We start from the raw sequence: 23743 nt of genomic DNA, 5'->3' as shown, positions 1-23743 counted from the left end.
TGGTATCTGGAGGTTTTTCGGGCCTCTAATTACGAATCTGGAGATAAAATTATAAAATTCAAGATGGTGGAATATGACAGATATGCAATATGGCAGATCGAAATTGTACCAGTGAAGGAGGATATTGCCTCAGGCAATTACATTTACTGAATTTAACAATGAATCGGTATTCAAAATTGACCTGTCGAGTCAGTTTTTTTCAGATTAGGAAGTTGGTCTTCCAAAAGATCAATATCCGTCAGTATCCGAGCGGAATATATATAATGATATTCTGACATATCTTGATAAGATATAGATATAGATATCTTATATAATTAATATTCTTGAAAGTTTACAATAAACCTTCTTAAAAATCTTACAAATAAAACACATTACAATAATAATAATAATAATAATAATAATAATAATAAAGTGCGACAAACGAATTAAATTTTGACTTCCAACTTTAGATTCGTAATTAGAGGCCCCAAAAACCTCCAGATATCAAAATTGGTTTGGATCAGCCATCTTTTTTCGGTCCGCCATCTTGAAGTTTGTAATTTTATCTCCAGATTCGTAATCGGCGATCCTAAAAACCCCTTACTGACTTGTTCAATGGAAGACAAGTTTGACGGAAATCACATGTAATATGTACCAAGGGTTGAAATAGTGCTTTCATGTTCAAGGATCAAGGAGTGATTTCCACCCTTAAAATGCGTTGTCAGCCGATATAAAAGAACACGTGTTCAATATTTTTCAATGTTCTACGTGCATGCCGAATTTCATTGGAATCGGTGAGTGACAGTCGGGTAGTGTTACTTATCAGTGACGTTCGGCAAATTGCGACCTCGAATCGCGAGAGACCCGAGACCTTTGTAATCGCGTCGTAGTCAATGGACCATCGTTACTTACGCGTTCTACACGCGTTTACTCGCCCGCGTGTCTCTACATGTCTCTCGTGCGACGTGAAACGGGCTCCTCTTGCACCGTTTCGTTTAGAAGCGTACAACACGACTCGATCCTGCGCGGTAAATTACTAGACAGTTTAATTGTCGTAAGAACGTAGATGAATTAAAGTCGATCGAGAGAAACGGTTGCTCGTGAAAACAAACGACAAAACGACGTTCGACGATCTTCCGAACGTTCGGACGTTCGGACGTTCGGAAAGTGGAAAGAAAATTCACCTCGACATATCTCGTTTCCGGGAGAAGATTTCGTTTTTCTTGAATTCCCGACGGTCGAATCGAAACAAGCAGAGCGAGCAGAGAGAAACGGGATGTGAGATAGAAATTCCGGGGAATTGAATAAAATGGCGCTTCTCAACTCCGATGACTAGGAAGGAGGCATCATTGTGGAATGGACTTTTATCGATTCCACTTTAATTCCCCCATTTTTCATTAATTACGTGTCAGAATTCTGCAGATACCTTTCACAATTGCACGCGTGATATCACGCAATTTCCCTGTCATGCACACACACACACACACCCACAGGTCTTTTGCGGTCGCACAAATTTTAACTCACAGAGATCTTACAAACATCCCGTAAAAATTTAACGAATGTCATATCTTTCGAATTAGAGCAAATGCATACGTACATATGTATGTGCCCGAAATTTCACAAAAAATACAGCGGGTGATGTTATCATTATGTGTTTGTACAAATGTTGCTTTTACAGGCTCTACGAATGTCAGAGATATTAACGCGTAGCAATGCGGGCTTGTGTTCACGCGCGACGCCTACGCGTTTTCATCCACTCGCGCGTAAACACGCGTATTCCATCCCCGAGAAAAACACAAGAAAAAAGAAAGAAGAAAAGTAGACGAATACGAAGAAACACTTGGAAGATCGAAACGTTTTACACGACGTCATTCAAGTAATTTCGTTATGTCCCCGATACTCCCGTCACGCAGCTGCGAATAACAACGCCCGGGGTCAAAAAAGAAGACACTTTCGTTATTCATTCGACACTCTCTTTAAGGGGACTGGAGGGTCAGATTACTGAAAAATCGTGCTTGTTTTTGATAATGATCTTGTGACGAACTGAATAAATGTGCAGGAACGAAAATTTTGCATATATTTATATAACGTATGAAGAGTAGAAAAATTTTGTTTTTAAACAAATACTCATATAAATATACGTCCACTTGAATTTTAAACGCGTTTTTCTCGAAAATTTATTGTTCAACTTTACGCAGTGATTTTTCCGAAATTGAGCTTCGTATCGATTTGAAATTTTAAAGCAATAATATTTGTTCATGTGGCTCTCAGGTGAACCATGGACAACTCCGTCCAAATACTTCATTCCGAGATATTAATTTTTTTATTGTAAAAGAACTTAAAAATTTGAATTTTTTCCTAATAATAGCTGCCATTTTATTAATTATGTTCAATTTTTTTTTTCTAATGGTTCACCGGATAATAATAAGATTTCCTCCTCAAGATTTCTAGCTAAAATTCGCTCTGATCGGGCCACCGAGAGCCGAGACTATTACTGCAAAAACGACAACTTGAAAAAAAAAGGAGAGTATATTTCAGCTATATATATCGTATATTTATACGAGTATTTGTTAATAAATAAAATTTTTCTACTCTTTATATGTTATATAACTATACCTAAAATTTTCATTCTTGCACATTTATTCAGCTCGTCACAAAATATTATCAAAAACAAGCAAGATTTTTCAGCAATCTGACCCTCCAATCCCCTTAACTCGGGCCAAGTGAAGGTCTATCCTCCCCTTCCTGCTTTCTCATCAGCGTTGCCCAGCGGAAAACTCTCGTCCCAAATGAAAGTCGCGCTGATTGCACGACGATCGCGCGTACTACGCGTGTTTTCGCAGGTCGCCGGATCCGATTCTACATCGCGCCGTAAATTACAAACCGGTCGACTCTTCTTTTCGAAAAAGAAAAAAATGGAAACAAAAATGCAAATCGTCGCGAACGTTGTGCTTTGTTCTTTCTCGCGAGGTTGCGGCCGAACCTGCGGCTTTTCACGTCTCTGTGAGCCCAGAACACAATGGGGTGTAGTGAGCCTCTTTGGTCTTTCTCCCTAAGTTCTGTGAACTCCCAGGGAAAAAATAACTACGTATGAATTTTGTTTCTCCGCGTGGAGAGAGAAACAGCATAGCGTTGCAAACATACAATTGCAAATAACTGCTTCATTCGCAGTACAGCTCGTTTAATTAAATGAATCCATCTTTTCCTCTCTTCACTCAACAGAGTTGTTTTCTCGCGCGTGGACGTGTATAATTGAATGTGGCCATATAGAAGTCAAAATTATACACGGATCGTACACATAATTATGTAGAATTCAAGTAGAATTACAGTACATAATTTCATCTAATTATACGTGATCCTTTAGCTCGGACTGTAAGGCAGTTTCCGGCCGAAGATATTTCCCGCGCTGGCAGGAGCCGTAATAACGCTTGGACAGTTTAAAAATTGCAAAGTCTGGCAAAGGGGCGCGGCGAAAGTCTCTTGTCAGAAATTACGTACAGTTTCGGGCTCGGAGCGAGAGACCAAAGGTTCCCACCACCGTCCATTGTGTTTCCGGCGAAGCGCGACGGAGATCCACGGAATGAATTTTTAATTTCCATATCGGTCGCCGCGATGAACTTTCTCATTAATCGACAACGTCCCTTTACGGCGCTGCGTTGCTATGGCTCGCGCGCGCGCGATAAACTTTCAATCTCACGTACCTTCGTTTCCTTCCCGGCGACTGCGGGAAATCCTCGAGAGATTATTCCCTCGTATTTCGATCGATCCCTCGGCCGGCATTCTTCGGCTCGCAAGGTTGCGCGGCCGATGCGACGGCAACGGGTCAAATGTATTCTCCACGAGTGCACTCCGACTGGTGATCTCACAACGGGTGATCTCTGAAAGTCTCGACATCGCGTTAGGCCTCGATATGACATTCCTCAGACTTCCTTGCCGAACAGGCGGAAACAGGCGGAACTGAAACGAAAATTCAACTTGATTATCGGGAGGATTATTAATCGCGCTCAATACACGTGGGAGCGTATCGCGAGCAAAATTGGAGCGCGTGATTTAATATTTCAGAGACGTCTTTTCGCGCGCGACACACAGCCGTCGGACACGTCCAAGGGACTTTCTCTATCGCGTAGGTGCACTTTCACGCTAGAGTAATAGCAACTTTAACTCACCTGTGCGTAATTAATAGAGCACCTAGTTACGTAATCTCGAGGCTATGATCAATTTAGCGTAACGTAAGGACTCTGACCAAACTTTTAGAGTATACTTCCGAAGTGAGATTGTACTCGGGCCTGAGAATATCGGCCTTTAGAGAGAAACAACGTTTTAGAGAGCAACGGGTATTTGTTGTTAGAGCGGAGTTTTCACGAAGCGTGTTCCCCACGAAATTTCCCCGTCCAGGGATCCCGATTTCTCTTACACGCGCTTGTACTTCTCCGAGAAATTTCGCTCCGTACCCCTGACAATGGTGAATTGTCAATGAACCTGGCAAGGTGCGACCCGCGAAATTCGCGTTACCTGATTATCGAGAGATTTACCGTCGTAAATGGAAAGTTCGCGCGGCGCGGACGACGCTCCCCATCACGAAAATCACCGAGGAATCTATATAGTTGCCAAACACTCTGCGCTACAAATATAAGACGTGTGATGATCCACAAAATATTTCGTGGCCAACAGCTTTGGAAAACACTCTATGTGTTAGAGAGTTATATATAAAAATATATATCTATGTTGTTGTGATGTGATTACAAATGTTGCATAGGTATGCGCGAGAAGGACCGTTGAGCGCGAAGCAGCCGGCCGTCGAGCGACGGGCCGATAAAGATGAAAGGAAAATGACAAGCACATTTTCGCGCTTCTTTCATTTTGCACAAAAAGATCTACCAAGTGCTGTCGAGCTCCTCTCCCTTGTCTCATGGTCTGACATTGTTATGCAATTGTTACCAGGAAAATTCGGCAATTACTGCTACTCTCTTTCCCTCTATTCTCTAACTATTCTCGAACATTAACGAACAATCGAGTTACGTAAACGTAATCAAATCCTCAGAAATCTGAAATTTTGCCGAGGTGAAATTCACATGAATCTAAAACTTGGCTATTTTCCGTTTGAAAGGAAAAGTTGTACAGTACGAAAACACTCCTTCGAGGAAAACATGATTTTTTCATATTTCTGTTAATATCTCAGAGATCAGAGATGTTAAAAAAAGAAAAGAGAAACATTCAACTAACATTTTCATCCAATATCTGTCATCAGTTTCGGAGATATTAACAAAAGTGTGAAAACCTTCTCTCACATTTTCTTGCGAAGAAGAGCTGAGCTCTCGTTCTGAGAATTGTGCCAACTTAAACGAGAAACAGCTGCACGGTTAAATGTGTGTACTTGGCTCTTGCAAAGTTTCAGGCTTCTCTAAATATTCCTTGTTGGTGTTCGAGAATCGTTGTCGCGTAATTGAGTTGCGCAGATTAACTTATTTATGAATGCATCGGTATATTTGACCTATCGGCCTCGGCGCGGCACTCTGTTGTTTGCGACCTCTCCTAATTAAAGGGCAATGAGAAGCACATCGAGAGAGAGTTGTCATTGCCGAATTATTAATTCAAGCGACCTGTTCTCTCTTCGGGTCGGGCGCAGCTTAACGACCGATGACCTCGCTCTCGAATAAATCCAGATGTTCCTCTTCGCGCATGCGATCCACCACACGGTGGATTTTATAAACGTATGTATATATATTATCGAGAGGACTCCCGTTGATAGTCAGCGCGTGCTCGACGATCGGCCCGCTCTCACGGATTTTACAGATTTTAATATATGGTATATTTAACGTGCGCACGCGCGTGCGGATAAAACGGCATTCTCTGTCGCGACGTGACTTGATAGTTTGTACTTCTACTGCGAAAGTAGGAAGGGTGCCGTATTCGATATTACGTCTATTGCAAATGACCAACTCGATAGACCGCTCTATGTACTTAATGACGTATTACTTCTTCTGGTGCATTTGTAATGAATAAACGATTATACCGTACTCGAGCTCTTCCTACATCACTTGTATTTCCTTGTCCCTCGTAGCTTCCAGAGCTTCCTGAAACTTCGAAGCCTCAGAGCTGCATCGAGAGTTCGTCCAAGCCGAAGAAACCCCACCGACAGAATAACGGGGAGTAGCTTGTGGTAGTGCAAAATAAACGCGATTAAAAGGAAACTCATTCAAAGTTGGACTCGACTCGTAATTATCGCATTAGTTATTTAGGCGGAGGACCTGTTGAATAGGTAGGATAAGCATGGTTAAATGGGACAATTTGACGGAGGTGTTGTGTGACAATGAACGTTGTACATCGACGACATGCGGATTTGTACATTTATTTTGTAAATTATCATGTTGAAATGAAAATAACATTATCGATATTAATAATAATTGCATATCGTGATGCCATAACACCTGACAATTGACCATGCCTATCTAAGTAATGTACAGCGCTTAATAATATAATTAATAAAAATTAATACCGACTCTCTCGTACACTTAACTATCGCAGGAACTCTCGTGGCGAATGAAGAAGGGAGTGTGAGCTGCCACCGATGATACCTCCGATGTTAGCTCCTACCTAGGTTTCTTAACCTTCGCTCGCTTCGTTACGCTCACTTGCTACCTTGCAAGAACAAAACAGAAGTATATAATCGAGAAAAAACATTTAAGCTGTCTGTATGTCGAACGCACACATTATCAACAGAATCACTAATCGCGATTACACGTCCAAACCTTGCACAGTGCGAGGCTCCGGAGTATCCTTGTGTTGCCTTTTCCGCCGGTTCGCGTTCATTTCGGCAACGCATAAATTATGAAACCGAAGGACGAATGAGCTACTCGAAACCAGGCAGACTGCATCTTAATTATTCATACTGTGTGGAATAAACTGAAAATAGGTCGCCCGTTCTGACGGCTGAATCTTAAAAGATCATTTCCGACTATAAGGATTCATTCGCATGCACGGCATTGCAAGATGTTTATATAGCCGACGATCGGCTCGGTATGAACCATGACGCTATCTTTACATATCGCGACAGGATAAACCTGCTTTCCGAACCGGCGGAAGCTCACGAACACAGGAAACTAAAAACATAGAACAATTATAAATTTGTAAACTTAATATTCGTTTGTTGTCTACTCGCTTTAAAAGTTCGCACACATCTCTTATCTTCTTCTTACAGACATATGTGCATGTAAGCATACAACAATTAAATGGTCATACATGCCTATGCACATTTACTCTCACGCATACATACATACACAAAAATACAGTTCTGCTGCTGGGAGAAATATTTGTGATGCTTGAATTAACATTTCGAAAAAGTAGGCAGAGAATATCTCTCTCGACGAGTACCTACACAGACGGTATAAGACAGAGTGTATAATGCTAAGTATAATAAGAATATCGAATTTACACAACATATTTACCTCGATGAAATTGTCCCGAATTTATCTACGCGTTACTCGAATACAAACAACCTCGTCGTCCGCTTCTTATTCTTCTTTACATATACGTTGTACACGGAAAAAGAAAATTTCAGTTCGCGTGACAAAAATGGGGGCCGGACAAAAACTCGACCAATATCTTCGTTATCGCGAAATTCGAAAATATTAATTCGGCGTTAAAACTCGGCTGAAATAATCAAAAACAATCAGCCGAATAAAAACCTTCTACAGAAATGGCTGTATTCGGCAGAAAAAGAAACAGTTTGGCAAGCGCTTTGTAAATAATAGTAAGATTTTTCGCTAAACGACACTGGTAGTTTATGCTTTCTCAACGTTTATTAAGCAGTCTCCATTTTTCCAGCGCAAAACGCATTTTCTGCCGAACGCGATCGATATCTTCCTGTTCCCATAATTGAGTTTCGTCCGATCGTTAAACAATGGAAAATTAATTCCGCGAACCGAATTTTATATTTTCCGTGTACTACTACTAATCGTACGTAAACGCGCGCAAGAAGCTCCTCCGGTCCCTTCTTCCGACGATCGTGTAAACTCGATTTTTGGAATAATAATCGAGATAAGTACACCGTACGAGTTGTGAACTTGCGCAAATTAGCTTGTTCGCAAAGATATCGTGACTGGCCGTTGACGCTACGACTAAGGCAAGGATGCGGTAACACCGCGATACAAACACGAAATGATAAAAAAAAAAAAAAAAAAAATAGAAGACGATAAAGGGGGAAGGAACAGATAAAATAGGAGAGATAAAGGGGGAGGGGCAAAAGAGGACGACAGCGACTTCCCAGACGGGGAACAGTCGTCTTGCACCATTTATTTGTTTCTTGCCGGTGTCGGTGTCGCAACGGCAAGTAGTTTACCGTGTATCGATCTGCTCGGCCGGCGATGCGCATATGTAAAACCGATGCCCAGTGATGCGCGCAACATTATTCCGCTGCAACCCCACGTCGCTTGCTTGCTCGCTCTCACTCGCCCGCAACACGAAGCCCTGTATGTCCGTTCGAGTCGCGTGTAACAGACAGTCGGTATCGATAAAAATGCGAAGAAAAATTTGTCGCGCTCGGAAGACCCAACGAAGAAGTGCGAGGCGATACTTTCATTTTGCAGATCGTAAGACTTCGCGCTACTACACCGTATCCCCGTACGTATCCCCGGCGTAAGCATGAAGAGTGAACGTTAACACCATCTTCTCGGCTCTACTCTGCTTTTACTTCCGAGTCGGCGGCGGCTTTCCCGCCGTCGGTCGCGCCTATGCCGAATTTCATCGGGATTGTCCTCTCTACGATTTCAGCGCGCGTCACCACACCGCCATTACCACCGCCACAACCATGACGCTCGGATCGTGATCGCGTCCCGTGTGATCGACGCGCGACATGAGCTTACGACAAAGTTTCTGTATCTGAGGATTATCGAGGTACCGTCTGCCGGACGAGGTTGATTTTATTTCCTAGATTTCGACTCCCGTTACGCGCAGCACTTGGTGCATCCTATGGCGGAGCATCACGAGGCGTACATTCGGTTGATTTCATGCTGATAACGCTCCTGCACTGCTTTCCTCTTGAGCTTGAACGCCGCCGTCACCAAGCCCATATCGGGCGACCATTGCTCCGCGCATAGTTTCACCGCGCCGGGTATCTCGAATCTTTGGAGATTACCTGCGAGAATATTTTAGTCGCAGCTTAAAAATCCGCCGAGATTGCTTCGGCGATAGCGACAAGAACGAAACAATAGCGATGAGAACTCGCTGATAAATATGGCCGACAGCGAAGATAAAGGAGAATAATAAATAATGAAAATACAGCAAAGTAATGTATGTAGGGACTTACATTTCTGTGCCTGCACAACGAGTTCTTGGAGCACCGCTTTCTCGATGTTCGGATCGCTGCAGAGTGCCGTCCGGTTCCTTTCTGTTATGCCTAGATTTTCGGCAATCTCCTCCAGGTAATATTGGTTAGGCACAACCAGCGCCACCGTATATGCCTTGTTTGCATCCCCGTAGACGCAGATGTTCTCTACGACTGGGCAGGTCTTCAATTCAGCTTCGACTTTTCCCAAGGAAACGTATTCACCGAGTTGCAGCTTCACCAAGTCTTTCTTCCGGTCTGTAAACAGGTATGTTTACCCTATTGAGATATATTTCGTAAAAATAATAAAATGTCTCGAGCGACGCCTACCGATAATTTTCATAGAACCATCCGGATGGAACTCGCCGATATCGCCCGTTCGGAACCATTGTCTTCCGTCCTCCTGGAAAAAGTCCTCTTTTGTCTTCTGCGGCAACTTGTAGTAACCAGCGGAGACGATATCACCGCCGATCAGGATTTCACCTCTGGGATGCGGGTGATCCGTGACTCGGTAACCAGCTTCCTCCCAGTTCTCCAATCGGATGTCGCACACCGTGGTGGGAGCTCCAACTCGACCGGTGGTTCTGTCATGTTCTAAAAAGCACGAGAAATACAGTGCAGCGCGACTGTTCAAGTCTTAAATGTATACTATTGTTTGCGATTGATGGTAGATAAATACCATCCATAACTGTTGCGCAAGAACTCGTTTCCGTGAGACCGTATCCTTGAGTCACGGTGATGCAGAGGCAGAGTTTGACTTGGTTGTGAGTATCGGGACTGAGCGGGGCGCCTCCGGAAAGAACGAGCCTGACGCGACCGCCGAGTACTTGTTTCGCGTGGCCGAAGATGTACTTGTCGAACAAGGGCGTCTCGTATCCGCGTTTCGTCCACTTCAGTTTATACTGATACGCGAAATTGAAGATTGCTTGCCTAAACGGGCCGGATTTTTTCACCTTCTCGTTTATTCCTTTAGAAATACGATCGAGAATCAGCTGAAACATGCGGCAGAACGTTGGTTACGGTTACAACAGTTGATCGATGCTTCTTTTATAAAATTTGTCGAATTTATTGATTTCCTCGTAGAACTTCCACAAAAGGTGAGAAGCATCGCGGAGGCAACTCGTAAGAACACTCACCGGTACGGCAGTTAAGCAAGTTGGGTGCAGGACGGACGCGTCACCTTTTGATCCCTTCTGGATCTTGCTGCTCGAGTCGATCAACGTGAGCGGCGAGCTATAACCGATGGGCACACCGGTCAGAAGACATACACTCTCGGCCAGAAGCTCGAAAACATGCGCTAATGGCAAGAAACCGAGAAAGACGTCATCCGGTCTGATTTCTACCGCGTCACAGAACGCTTTCAAGGTGGTGAGGATGTTCTTGTGAGAGAGAAGAACACCTTTCGGCACTCCCGTCGAACCTGACGTGTACATAATTATAGCGGTGTCGTTGCCCTTCGGCGGTATAGCGCTCGTGCTCGACTCGTTGCCCATCTTGATGACGTCAGAGAAGGGTACTAATTGCACGGTATCCTGAAACGAAAATGTGCGATCGCAAAGGGATCGACGAAAACAGAAAAAAGAAATAAAAAAAAAAAACGAAAGAAAAATTAGGAAAATAGCCGCTAAGTTTATATCAGCCGCTAAGTGACCGGTGTCGACATATTATCGCCGATTATGTAAATGACATAATAATAGTCAATCGTAGTCAATGCCAGAGCCATTAAGCGAAGACTGGGACTTTCAGAAGGAAATATTGATTCAGCGAGGCTCGTTTGTGCCTAATGATACCTTGTTGGAATCAGTCTAATTAATATTCCTCAATATTTATATTTATGTTAATGCCGACGTGACACGACGAATATCCGTCATGTCATACATATATTAATACGTTCGCGATATCGTGACCCACTGGTGGGTCACACTGGTTTATATTAATAGACGTGCGTGTCCACCGGTGGGGGTCACACACTATGAAGCATTGCACAAAATGTAACAACTTTTGACGCCTTGGCTCTGGCTTCTTTGCTACCTCTTTCTTTCTGTGAATTCTTCTATAACACTCAGTGCATCTCTTTCATGAAAAATTCATTGAATAAGATGAAAGCAAAGCCTTTTGTTATAAAACAAACGCAAAGAAGCAGTATATTAAAAAATAAATTGTGCATCCTTTAGAGTGAACCAATGTCGCGATCGTCGATTGTCGCGAACGTGTTAATATTATAGTTAAAAGAAAAAAAAAAAAAACTGAGATTCAACAGATTCCTGGCATATTACGCGTGAATTCGTTCACCAAGCGATGATTCATCCTCTCGCGCAAGACGATATTTCACACAAACGCACCTTGTATCCCTTCGTGTCAGTCGGCTTGAGTTGGTCCTCCATGTAGATGATTGTTTTGACAGCTGGTACCATGTCCAATAACCGCTTGAACTTTGGCAGAAGTTCATGACTCGTAATAACAGTGTCCACCTCGGTTTCATTGATACCGTGTGCGATAGCCTCGTCACCTAGAGTCGCGTAGATCGTCACCACAGTGAAGTTCTGTTTGAAGCACGCGTGCGCCGCTATCATCCATTCCGCTCTCGTCTCGGCGAAAATGACAATGTTTTTGCGCGGTCTCATACCCAGCTCTGTCAAACCCCGACCGAAGGATGAGGCCAATCTATCGACTTCTTGGTACGTTTTCCACTTGTACTCTCCCATTCTATACTGTAAAGCAGATGGAACTTTACAGTCTACTCCACAGTTGATCGTCCAGCGATTACGCGAAACACCACAACGAGATATACGTAATATACTATACAGCGTTGGAAACGGACAATAACGAGCTTCCGCGCGCTTTCTCTTTTTTCCTTTCATTCTTCTTTATTCCTTTATCTCTTTCAATTTGGCTCTTAGCTGATTCTTAATGCCAGGCAAGAGCCTCTTCACATTAAAAAGGCTCAGCCGTGGGAGGATTCATTTTGTTCGCGCAGCGTAAAATCTGACGTGAGACGAGCGTCTCTTACCTTCTTGAAGATTCTGCCGTTAGACTGAGTCTCATCCTCCTCGGCCAAGATCTGCCTGGTACCGAAGCACTTCTTGTCGCTGTGCATCTTGACGACCCAGAGGAACATTTTCTCCAGAGTTTCGATCTTTTCGCGCTCGAGCATGATGTGCATTGGCCCCGGGGAGTCGACGCTTCTGTAGGTGATGGTGGTATCATCTTTGGAGATCGACCGAGCCTTGATCCTTCTGGAGGCCTTGCGCTTCTCCCACGGTCGCTGTAGTATGAGATACACGGGGAACGTCAGCAGGTCGTACACATACGAAAGCGCCTTGATCGCATGGATCGCGCCGCTGATCCAGAAACCTTCCATTTCCCTGTGAAACAAAGGAGACGCTCAAGTATATATCCTTTCTTTCTCGGATCGATGTGCGGATCGATATCCTTACGCTTGTATTACAATGAAAATTTGCCGGTGAAGCGGGGAGCAGGTGAAAAGACAGCCAGAAAATTCATCTGCGCGACTTCTGATTAATCTCTCTGTTTCAGTGATCGTTCTTGTTATAAGAAAATAATTAACAATGACCCGACAGTTTTTATTTCCTGTTTTAATTGAGTTTCTCTTACAGCCGCGGAAAAAAAGAATATTCCTCTCGTATCCTATCATATCTGAATGCAACCTCGAATAAAATCGATATCACAAGCGCCGTTATATCATTTATACTCACGTTCATCGTGTTTTAATTTCCACGGATGTGGCACAAAGCTGAATCATAAAGCTGTATCTTAAGCAATCACGAAATTGATTGTTTTATCTCCCGGGTTCTATAAATTCCGCTATGCTTATCTATATCGGCAGATAGCTTCGAAGCTGATAAAGGGGTAATGTTCGAAGTCATGCATCATGCAATTATAACACGCGTAAAAAATAACGAGGCAGTTTTGCAGCAGCAAGCGAGACAGGCGCGAGACAATCATTTTATCGAGAAATCCACTGTGAAAAATATTTGCTGGAAAATGCTGGCTGACAAAATATAAATCAAGGTGCCTGCCTATTTTGCTCGGTACGTGTGCGTAGCCAGACATATGCACAGACGTGACCGCTTATCGTGCTGCGTGCGTGAAAGAAGAAAAAACAGAAGAAACTATATCGTAGGTACATAGTTGATCGATCACAGTCGATAAAGTGATAGAACACGAGATGCCATCGAAGCAATTAGATACAAGATAAATTCGGTCGGCACGTGTAACCATAATGGCACGTGAGAACGTAATTGCGTTTTCGCATCTGAGGAAGAGCTTAACCGCTGTGTGTACTTCAGTTGATTAGTTCCTCGGCTATTTCCTCGCGCGAAATCCTACACAATCTAACGTCTCGCTCGTGTTCTATCTTGACGTTGTTCTTCGACGTCGACGAAAGAAAAGAAAGAAAAAAAAGAGAGACAACAAAATGTTCCCGCTTAATTGGCGAGAGTGCAAGAACCGATCGACTACATCCCCTTTAACGCTGCACGCCACATGCAAATGTATCGATGATCGATAAGTTTTTAAATCCGGCGAATAGAGCGAAAATATCTCGCATATCGCGCGGTTTTGCTGTATCGTTCTCTCCTCTCTTTCTGGCTTTCCGAAATGGCTTTGCTGAGATTAATCTGCGCTCGCATCGAACGCATTCCACGCGGACTCTCATTAATGTATTAATCGGGACGAACGACTTGCAAATCGGACAACAAAACGCGAGCTGAAGATGTCCCTCGTTCCTTCAACTCATCGAGAGCAACTTACGGACAAAAGGAGGTAGAAAAAAAAAAGAAAAAAAAAATTAAATGTATCAATGCGGCAAGTGCGATTACGCTCGCGATATACGCGAATGCCAGAGCTATTCTGAATCATTCTGAAAAAAATATGAAACTCGATGTCCGCTTTAACCACAGCTTTCGCCGCGGCGCTAAGCCCGACTTCGATAAAATATCGCTTTGCAACTCGACCGCAAAGTCAATTTAGATCAGTAGATTCGCATATCGGTCCCATTGATTCTCTCTTACTCTCCACTCGCCATTGATTGCTGCGTATTCGCTCGCGATACCGTATCCGTCAACTTCTTCACGTAGCGTTCGCGCCGCATCTACCAGCGATCCGTCGTCGCGTCGAGCGTCAGTCATTCGTTAGCTCTTCGTGTCTACTCCACGGTTATTAATCAAGTTTCACGTTCATTCCGCTTCCCTGTTTGATCGCGTTGACCGGGTAATAATATCGAGAGCGTGTGCACTTGCTCGAGAGCATCGTCGACGAGCCGGCGCGCGAGTTACGTCACCTTACGTGACGGTAACGCGCGTCCAGTTTTTCTGTGATTTCACTTAAAACGGGCGAAGGCCTCGCGGTGCACAGTCCTGATTGAAATTACATAATGCGCGAGACTGCGCCGTGCCGGCGTTAGCGACAAATCTGTTTTTTTTCCTCTTTTTCTGTCTCTTTTTCCCCGTTTTTTCTTCCGTTAAAATAACGCGCGTGATAGAGGAAGGAAATATACTTCGAGGTAATCTCAAGATGGTTCTCGCGCTATCGCGATACGCGCCGGTGTCTCTCATCTCGCAGCCTCTTCCCGTCGTTTCGCTAATCTGTTATTCCAACGTCGCTTTGTTATTTATACCGCCCTTGGGATGCATGCGAATGCAAGCGGTTGCACATGGTACATATCCATGGTAACATTGTCACTCGACGTACATTCAGCCACGAATATAATTCAGTCGCGAGTGTCCCGTTGCTCCAATCGTCGCTCTGCTGGGATACAATTTTTTTCTTGCATTTAATGACAACGCTATCATCATCATATCAGCGACACGACATCGCGTGCTCGCGACTCGAATTTGCGAATTGCGAGCGTCGAGCCGAACCGCTAAATAATCGCGTCAAGTGGGTTACAGAAATCCGTCGCGGGTGGGGCAGAGCACCCGATGATCCCGCGACCTCTCTGAGAAGCACGACGCTTGAGCAAGAGCGAGAGATTAAGATTTACGTATCGAGGAAAGGAAAGAAAAATAGAAAAAGAAAAGAAGGATCAAAGCTCCGGGAGATCACGCATATCGATAGCAATATCGTAGCGGACTTTGGACAGTGTTGCACATTCACGTTGCAAAGCAAACGCGGATTATCCGGTCGCCACATGTACGTACTTATCTCTGCGGTGTCAGATACGCGCCTAAGGGCGAAGTGCCTGGAGCGCGATAGGGACGGAAACGACGACGAGGGGGATTAGTCGTGTGATAACGACCGTCTGTGTCTCACGGTCAAACGCCGAGATGTGCAGTCTCCTCCTGCGGGGCTGGTGAGACACCTTGCGGTTTGTCTCTCGCCAGCGATTCGCGACGCACAAGCAACCCCCCCGTCGAATTCGTTTTCTCGTCGCGGTCGCGGGAGACGCAGCTCGCGCGGACCGGCAAAACGAGCAGAAATCGCGAGCGCGAGTTCGGATTACATTGTGCTCTCGTCTTTTCTTTTCTTTTCTTTTCTTTTCTTTTCTCTTCCGTTTCCTTGCCGCGGTCTCTGCGAGGCGCGTCTAATGGGAAACGAATGGTTCGGAATGTATCGATTACCTCGGAGTTCTATCTGCGAGTACAGCTTGTAGAGATTCTGAAAAGAAGGTGCTTAAATTATTCGTAATGTGATTATGCAGATCGAAGAAGCGGAGGAAAGCAATATATACGCGATAAGCGCGGACTAACGAATTTTGACTAACGTCTTTGTAAACAAGCGCGCGTTATACTCGCGATTATTTCGGCGACACGCGGGGGGTATCGTCGCTAAGTCCGTTACTACTCACCTGCAATTATGTCGTCGTTATGCCTATACTCTCTTGGTTTATATTCAACAATCTACCTTCGATATTCGGACGGGGAATTTTGCATTGTGTATTCGGCGGCAGCGTTAAAGTCGGGACTACGTCGTTGTTACCGTAGGTTTAGCATTAGCCAGCGGGGCGGCTTATCGCGCGATGATTATAAATTCATAAGGAACGAGGAGAGTGGCAAGAACGCATTAAAAATAAACGATGTGCTCTAGCATTCTCCTTGAACGTAAATCGATATGCGGATTAAATCCATACCTCGCGATATCCTTGCTTATCTGGCAAAAATCAACATATTGTATAACACACGAATGTACGCAAAAGCATGCAAAGTGTGGAATTCCAACGAGGAGAGATAATCAGCAGTCTGCAAATCATTGTGGGTGTGGGGGGAAGTTGCCGAGTGGGTGGAATTCACTCACATACACACCAATAAGTAATATAATAGTAAATTTAATTATCGTGAAATGCCTGGATAAAGACTTTTCCAGGAAGAAACGCGATAAACTTGGCGGCAATACCGACGCTCAAATTCCTCATCTCGTCCCTCGGAAAGCTGACTCATTCATTTCTCTGAGAAGAGAAATGAAAGAGATGCGCGCTTGTATGTCGCGCACGGAGCGCACATTTTGTTTGTTAACGTTAAACGTGACTGTGTTCGATCGGTATCGGTGCGCTCGATTCGATAAAGAAATCAAAATCACGCGCAGCCATATTTTGCATTTAACATATTGCATGATACATTATTGCTTAATCTAGTCATGGTGCGTAATCTAGTCATCTAGCCACGATCTATCTACTTTGTACGTGCTGATAAAGGTGCGAGCAGAAAAAAGTAACATGCTCAAAGACAGATTAATCGAAGCGACAGATGTAACCAGCGATTGATGAAAGTGCGCTATAAGACTCCGGTGATACGAAATCTGAAAAGAAATTTCCACGAGATATCGACGGAATAGGCAAATATATATATATATATATATACATGTATGTAAATGTCAAAGAGACAGGCGTTGGTCCGATGCAAGCGCGCTGAATCGAGGGAAATTTTACTCGGCTCACTTTTCCGACCGCGTAAATGCGCCGCGAAGGCCGAAATCGTATAAAAAGATCATACGGAAATATATAGCCGCTGAAACGACGCGTTTAACGTAAAATCGAGGCGTTTAATTCCGGGACACGTGTTCAGAGACACGGTAAAGAGCACGGCGAAGATATATAAGTTGGCAGATAAAATAAATTGAGAATTTCCACGGATCGTTTTCAATCCTTGGATGACGTCTGCCGCGGTACTGACGGCGCGACGGCGTCTGACATGGCGTCGTCGTAGCGCGGCATCCGAGGGTTAAAAATCCGAGCAAGCGACAGACAGAAGAATAAATTGCAAAAGAGAGAATGCAGAGTGTAGGCGTAAAGTATGCGGCGCACGATGCGCCATGCGTAGCGGGATGCGTGCTCGTCTACGAGCTACACATTTACGAGCGGCATTTTCCATGCGTTACACGCTACGACTCACTGTTTGTCATCCACGATCATGGTGGCGGCACTATCCGGTCACCGTTACTTCGATTTTACTCTTTTTCTCTCTCTCTCTCTCTCTCTCTCTCTCTCTCTCTCTCTCTCTCTTTCTTTCTCTAGAAGGGGGTTGTATGCGCCTCTGTATGATGCAGATTAATCGACACTGCAAGAAAAACCATTCCCAAAGTCGACGCGGTTAGTGCGTTTCTCACAAAGTTCATGCAGGATGCAAATTCGCGCCCGGCCTAATTGCCCGCCGAGATGCACCCCCTCCCCCTTCTTTCTCCCCGGCGGTGCTGGAGATCCTCGAGACCGATTCGCTCGAAGCGAATAATATCACTAGAGGGTCGGAGGATCTCGTTTGCCGACCATCGACGGTCCTGGCGCGTCGTTGGTCGGCGCTCGACCGCTTAAGAGCGCGGCATTCGAGAGATCTCGTTAACCTGTGGACGCGACCTCTTCCGAGCGTGAAATACGTGTTATCGTCGATTTTTTGTTGTCCACTACTCTGTATTATGCGTATGTTTGAAATCATTGAACAAACGACTCGGCTTGACACGATGGACCCCAAGATGCGGATAATGGCGACGCGGCGACCTGTGTATCTCGCGAGCGTATTCGCAGCAGCGTTCGGGCACGCGCACTTACATAATGCAGAGGAGAATCCCGAAGATCGCGAGCGCGATAGGTCGATCAATTGATCCGCGAGCGATAAATTCGCTGGCGTCGCGAAACGTCGCGGAAGAATTCCCCGACGTCTAACCGCGAACCGTCTCCTTAACGGTCCTTTAACCGCGACTCGGCGATCGACTCGGTCAAGTGCACTTTGCCCCCGATATATGCGCGCGCGTGTCAATTCGCGATACGAACACGGAATGCACGCATTGCAGTCAAACGTCGTTCGATGACGCGCGGCGAGCTACTTTCGGCAAAATTACGCGCTGCGCAAAATCCGAGGACGCAGTTGTTTCTTTGTTTCCGTCCTCTCCGCATAATACGATTGCGCGAGTTTCGATCTTCGATTCGCGGAAGCGAAAGGTGTAATTCATATACGACCATCTATACATAAGAGAAAAACAAAAAGTGTCTTCCGACACGCGCACGCGCACGCAAGTGTGTGTGTGTGTGTGTGTGTGTGTGTGTTGAAAGGTCGCGATAAGACACGACTGTATAATTTATCGTTAGATAACATTACGTAAATGTGATAAACAGCCGGCTGAAGAAACGCAATGTCCTCTTTTTGACTTTTTATACGTGTACGATTTTACAAGTGCCCTGTCGAGCGCTGATATTTAAGCCGTTAAAAAAGGACACGAGAGAGGCATTACGAATAATAATAAGAAACGCGTACCTTGGTCCGCCTGCCTCGCGCTACTATGATCCAAAGTTCGCACTGTCTGGCGCAGATAACTACTATTCACATTAGCGATACTGATCAATGGTACAAAGAGCGGGGACAATGTTCGCGGCGCCCAAGTTTGTATCATGGCTCGAGAACCTAATCTATTTTAGCAGTTGGCTATTTTCAAGTCGTTACCTGAGGCTTGTTTCGCGTGAAAGACTCGGAGTCGAATTTGTAACGCGCATGTGACGTTCGATTTGCAATCGGGACAAATTGTTATTGTAAGCTATTAATACGTAGCTCGAGACGAGTTTCAAGTAACGACTTTATTATGTGACGACGATTAATGTGATCTCAAGAACGAGACCGCGTCCGGCCTGGAGTTCCTACTTCGATCAAAAATCAAGGTTCCGCGATTAATCTCGCCGTGTCTCGACTGGACCGGTAAAAAACATTGATATACGTTGCAAACAAACGTATAAGTAGTGTAGTGAATAGCGAATCCGAGCGCTCGAAAAGTCGCACGAACTCGTTCCAAAGTCCGCGCATTCTATTTACATGTAAAACAACGTAATAAGGTACAAAGTAGCGCTAACGAAAAAAAATGAGCGCGAGCGTTATCTTGCACGCGGATCATGTACGACCGAAGTACGCTCGAAATATTCAAACTTGACGCGCGACCCGCGTCGTCCGAGGATCAAAGTCCGATGAGCGAGATTATATTATTGCCGAACCTTGAATAAAGCGAAGGCAACGCAAGAGGAGCCTCAGTCGGCAGCAAGAGGACTCGCGTCGCGTCACCGCGTCGTCGTTCCACGCGAACGTCGTCCGGACGCTCGCGAGGGCCCCGAAAGAGGGAAACAAATTTGGGTAAAATTTGCGAATATTCGCCAATTTCCAACGAGTTTATCCACGTCGCAATGTCGACACGACAGATTCGCCCGCTGGCTCTGGCTATTCAAGGCGTGTTTACGTCACTGACAACGCGTTCTCGCGCCAGCCTTCATTCACCGCGCCGATTGCTCGGGCCAGCGCGATCGATTACACTGCCAACACTCAATGTTTATAAATTGCCGGATATAATTAAAGCGGACGTGTGTGAATAATGCTGCTTGTTTCTGAACGCGTCACGTGATACTCATAGTATACACAACACGCACGGGCTAAATGTACGCCGTTGTCGCTTCGGAGAGACGGGGATCGAATCGCTTCGCACCGAAACGTTCGCGCCGAAGAAGTCGCGGGTCCGTTTGTCGGATCGCAAAAGTCGAGCCAGTGCGTCTACATGTCACTGTAACTGCGTTGATAACACCAACGATGGACAACTAATAATAACTCGTGTCCGACGTGTTCGCCGCGAGCGATGTTATTTTTCATCGACTAGATTAGTAGAGACCAGTAAGAAGACACGAACGAGCCAAATCAACAGTCAGCAGCCATCGAAACGATGATCATTAGTAGTAGCGAGTTTTCTTCTGGTCGTATCATCGTATCGTAGAAACGATCGCGGTGTTTTCGTCGAACTATTACCGCAATTATTTTCACGCGATGATTGTCCCTCGCGTCGTGTATCCAGTGATTCGGCAGATTCGCCTGTTCTCACGTTACGAGCCCTCTTCACTCTCGACAATTATCGGAATTAGTGCAAATCATTGTCCCGCATAACGCCCATACTAGTCGCGCGCGCGTTCGTTTCAGGGTTACAAGCGACGAGATACTGATATCTTTTCTGCGTAACATCATATTGCGACCTTGGTCAACTTTGCTCGAGCGCGCGTGTCCAAATTAACGTCACTGACCCAATTTTCACGAGCGCTCACATGCGCTTCTCTTAAGCACGTAGAAATAAGTCGCGGTGTACCCACATTCCCACAACGTAGATAACATCGTCCTCGACAATGCATTTAACGAACGCGCGCAAAAAGATTCGACACCGCGCTGATTGAACGCTCCGACGATCGCTTTCTGCTGCTATTAATCGCTGCGACGATCGACAATAGCGACGTACACCGTAGGTGTCTTCGCGTTCGCGAAACGTCCGCGTGTTTCTCGTGCATTCGACGTGTCGTCGGCGAAATAACGGATCACTCGAAGATAGGATAAAAGTGTCGATTGCCAAGTCAAACGGGAAAATCAGTCGCCATCTCGTCGCCATTTCTCGCGATTTGGTAATGTGGTAGTATTTCGAAATTACGTAACGACGAATGAAAAATTGCAAAATTATTCCTTCCCTGTGATCTTGATTTATAAACTCGTTAGATAAAAGTCGAACGTATGGTATAATATATATATGGAAATAAAAAAAAGAATATTGAAGTAAAAGATCTGTTCGGAAACCTTCGTGCGAACGCGTAGTACTTATGTAAAGAAAAAGCAAAATAAGCCCGATATGTCCGAGATGGACATCAAGTTGGACTCACCCATTAGTCCATGTGATAACTATTATCTTATCTGGTGAACGCGAACGTCGATCTCAACTTTTGAACGTGTGAACTTTGTACTCATCGCGCGACAGAACGATTTCCTAATACATCATTGGCTCGTCGACTGATAATTTGTGCGTGAAAATAATAGGAAAATAAGTCGGAAATAAATGCGATATAATGCGATAAATGACGCAATAAAGTTTCGTGCGCGCTTTCGAATACGTTTGTGAATCCGATTAGTCCTGCGAAACGCGGCAGGACGATAACACGATCGAAACTGCAAATGTTAACTGCATATCGTTAACCACAAAAATATGATTTGCCGAGTAACGACGTTTCCCCCGGCGAAGATTAAAAAACAAAAAAGCAGAAAAATAGAGGAATAAAACAGACTTTGCAAATTTTGCGCGATTGTCCGACCTTGTACTTTGCATAATCAAGTCAGCGCATTATTTGAGAAAAATATCATCCTCACGCAGATAATCAACATCGTTATCACTAACGCGATCGATCGAGTGCTGCGAATCGCCCAAGAATTACACTGATGAACAATGCGAACGCGTAAACTGATATCGCACCGACGACACGCTTGTCCTATGAGAGTCCCATCAAATGGATGATCAATATCTCGAACGGTATCGTGCAAGCAAGTGTTGAAAACAGCGATGACGACGTATCGCGTATCTCGCCAAAATTCAACGTCGCACAAAAGAGAAAATGACCACAGTTCGCGTGACCGGGATGCGATATCGCGACGAAAATTCGGTGCCGAGAGACGACATCTCTGTAAGCGCGACCGACAAAAATTCGTCCGTTCGTGCTAAAACTTCGAGCGAGATAACTGTAAACCATTGACCGATTAAAAGCTCGCTGCGGAAATCTTTCTGCTCCCGAGAGCCGACTTTTCCGCTCTCGGTCCCGGTTCTAACCCGGCGGGACAATGGAAAATTCAGTCGCACCGGTGGGAATTGTTCCTCCCGCGTACAATATACAATCGTACCGCCAGTCAAATATCACGAGCAAACAACTTTTTCTGCAATCTCGTCGCCCGAGTCGTACAATTACGCGCTCTACGCGCTCCGCGGTTTTATTCTGCTACGGAGCGTTACGTAAGTTTATGACATTCGCGCGTAGCCGGCGATCACGACGAATCCGCCGCTAACCGACAATGCCTAGAGTGCAACGAATTAATTAAGTCACTTGAGAGCAAATTATCCGCGGCGATTTGCGATCGCGACCGGAGCCACGCGGGAGAAAAGCCCGAGACGGTTGACTCTTTAGCTTTTTACAACGTCGCGTCAGGACATTGTCTCCGTAATATACATGCGCACATATACAAACCGCACAAATGAATACCTGAGATACATTAGCCGTCATATACCGTCTCGCGGATTCGCCGTTTTAAGGCTTCCCGAGAATTCCCGAGAGGACGTATAGTGTGCGAGGGTTACGTAACGTCACCGACGCGACGTCTCGTTCTCGGCGCGAGAGAGAACGTGTTCCTTTTTTTCCTTCCTTATCAAAAACGGCCGATCCATCGCGAGCGAGTCTCGCTGATTGTATGTTTGCCGAGCTCCAAGGCGAGCAGCTTGTCTTTGCACATTCCCATATATTCGCGTCCGAACAGACAGATCGGCACGAAACGCCGCGAGCGAAAGGGGCCCGACGGAAGAGAGCCTACGAGGGGGAAGATTTCACGCCATACGCATCGCCATTATTAATAAACGTCGTGCGCGGTCGACGATGAAACCGGCGTGTACTACTTTACGGATTGTTTCCGTCTAGGCGATCATCCACGTCCGTCTCTCTCTCTCTCTCTCTCTCTCTCTCTCTCTCTCTCTCTCTCTCTCTCTCTCTCTCGAGCGCGGGTGCGCACACGTGCACTCCATTTCGCGAATTGCAGCTGCGAGCGATTCGCGACGCGGATCGCATCCCGTGATCACGCGTCACCGTCGGGGTTCAACACTTCGCTAACCCTCCGTGTCGTCGTCGTCATCATCGTCGTCGTCGTCGTCGTCGTCGTCGTCGTTTCACTCGGTCGTCGACGGAACACGCATCGCCGCCACCGCCGCGTGAATTATCCGATCCGACAATCCGATTGTAATCGCGGATAAACGCGTTTTCGATTGAGGAAACAATCAGGGCACTAATCAACGCCTTACGAATTATTCATTGGCGTCAACATGCGCTCCTTAGCGGCGACGCGCTAATACGTATTAACATTGTTAAGATGCCGCTTGCTAATTTCGCTTGCAAAGGTACACTTTGCGAATGCGCATATTCAAGCGCGCCGCGAATCCGAGCGAATCGTTCGTTTTTGCGCG

The 23743-nt window shown here is 45.3% G+C and overlaps 1 protein-coding gene across 6 annotated transcripts in view; it reads right to left on the bottom strand.

Annotated features, from left to right (window-relative positions):
• Positions 1 to 6976: 6976 nt before the first annotated feature.
• The window catches only part of Acsl (Acyl-CoA synthetase long-chain), a 22688-nt gene continuing 5921 nt past the window's right edge, over positions 6977 to 23743 (bottom strand). For 3 of the 6 annotated variants that reach the window (XM_011137653.3, XM_019840458.2, XM_011137654.3), the window contains exons 2-9: positions 17650 to 17814; positions 12312 to 12666; positions 11644 to 12012; positions 10438 to 10833; positions 9981 to 10293; positions 9632 to 9895; positions 9284 to 9559; positions 6977 to 9112 (exon numbers count right to left, since the gene is read on the bottom strand). In XM_011137653.3, coding sequence (XP_011135955.1) covers positions 8958 to 9112; positions 9284 to 9559; positions 9632 to 9895; positions 9981 to 10293; positions 10438 to 10833; positions 11644 to 12012; positions 12312 to 12666; positions 17650 to 17669 — 2148 coding nt within the window. In that variant the 5' untranslated portion in view covers positions 17670 to 17814 and the 3' untranslated portion in view covers positions 6977 to 8957. The remainder of the gene's footprint in view (positions 9113 to 9283; positions 9560 to 9631; positions 9896 to 9980; positions 10294 to 10437; positions 10834 to 11643; positions 12013 to 12311; positions 12667 to 17649; positions 17815 to 23743) is intronic. The other 3 variants (XM_011137655.3, XM_011137657.3, XM_011137656.3) reach the window with 1 other exon arrangement.

Source organism: Harpegnathos saltator, unplaced genomic scaffold (genome assembly GCF_003227715.2).
Source record: "Harpegnathos saltator strain DR-91 unplaced genomic scaffold, Hsal_v8.6 scaffold15, whole genome shotgun sequence".
Lineage (NCBI taxonomy): Eukaryota > Metazoa > Arthropoda > Insecta > Hymenoptera > Formicidae > Harpegnathos > Harpegnathos saltator.
The sequence above is the reverse complement of the archived record's forward strand: the minus strand, read 5'-3'. Positions and strand labels throughout refer to the sequence as shown.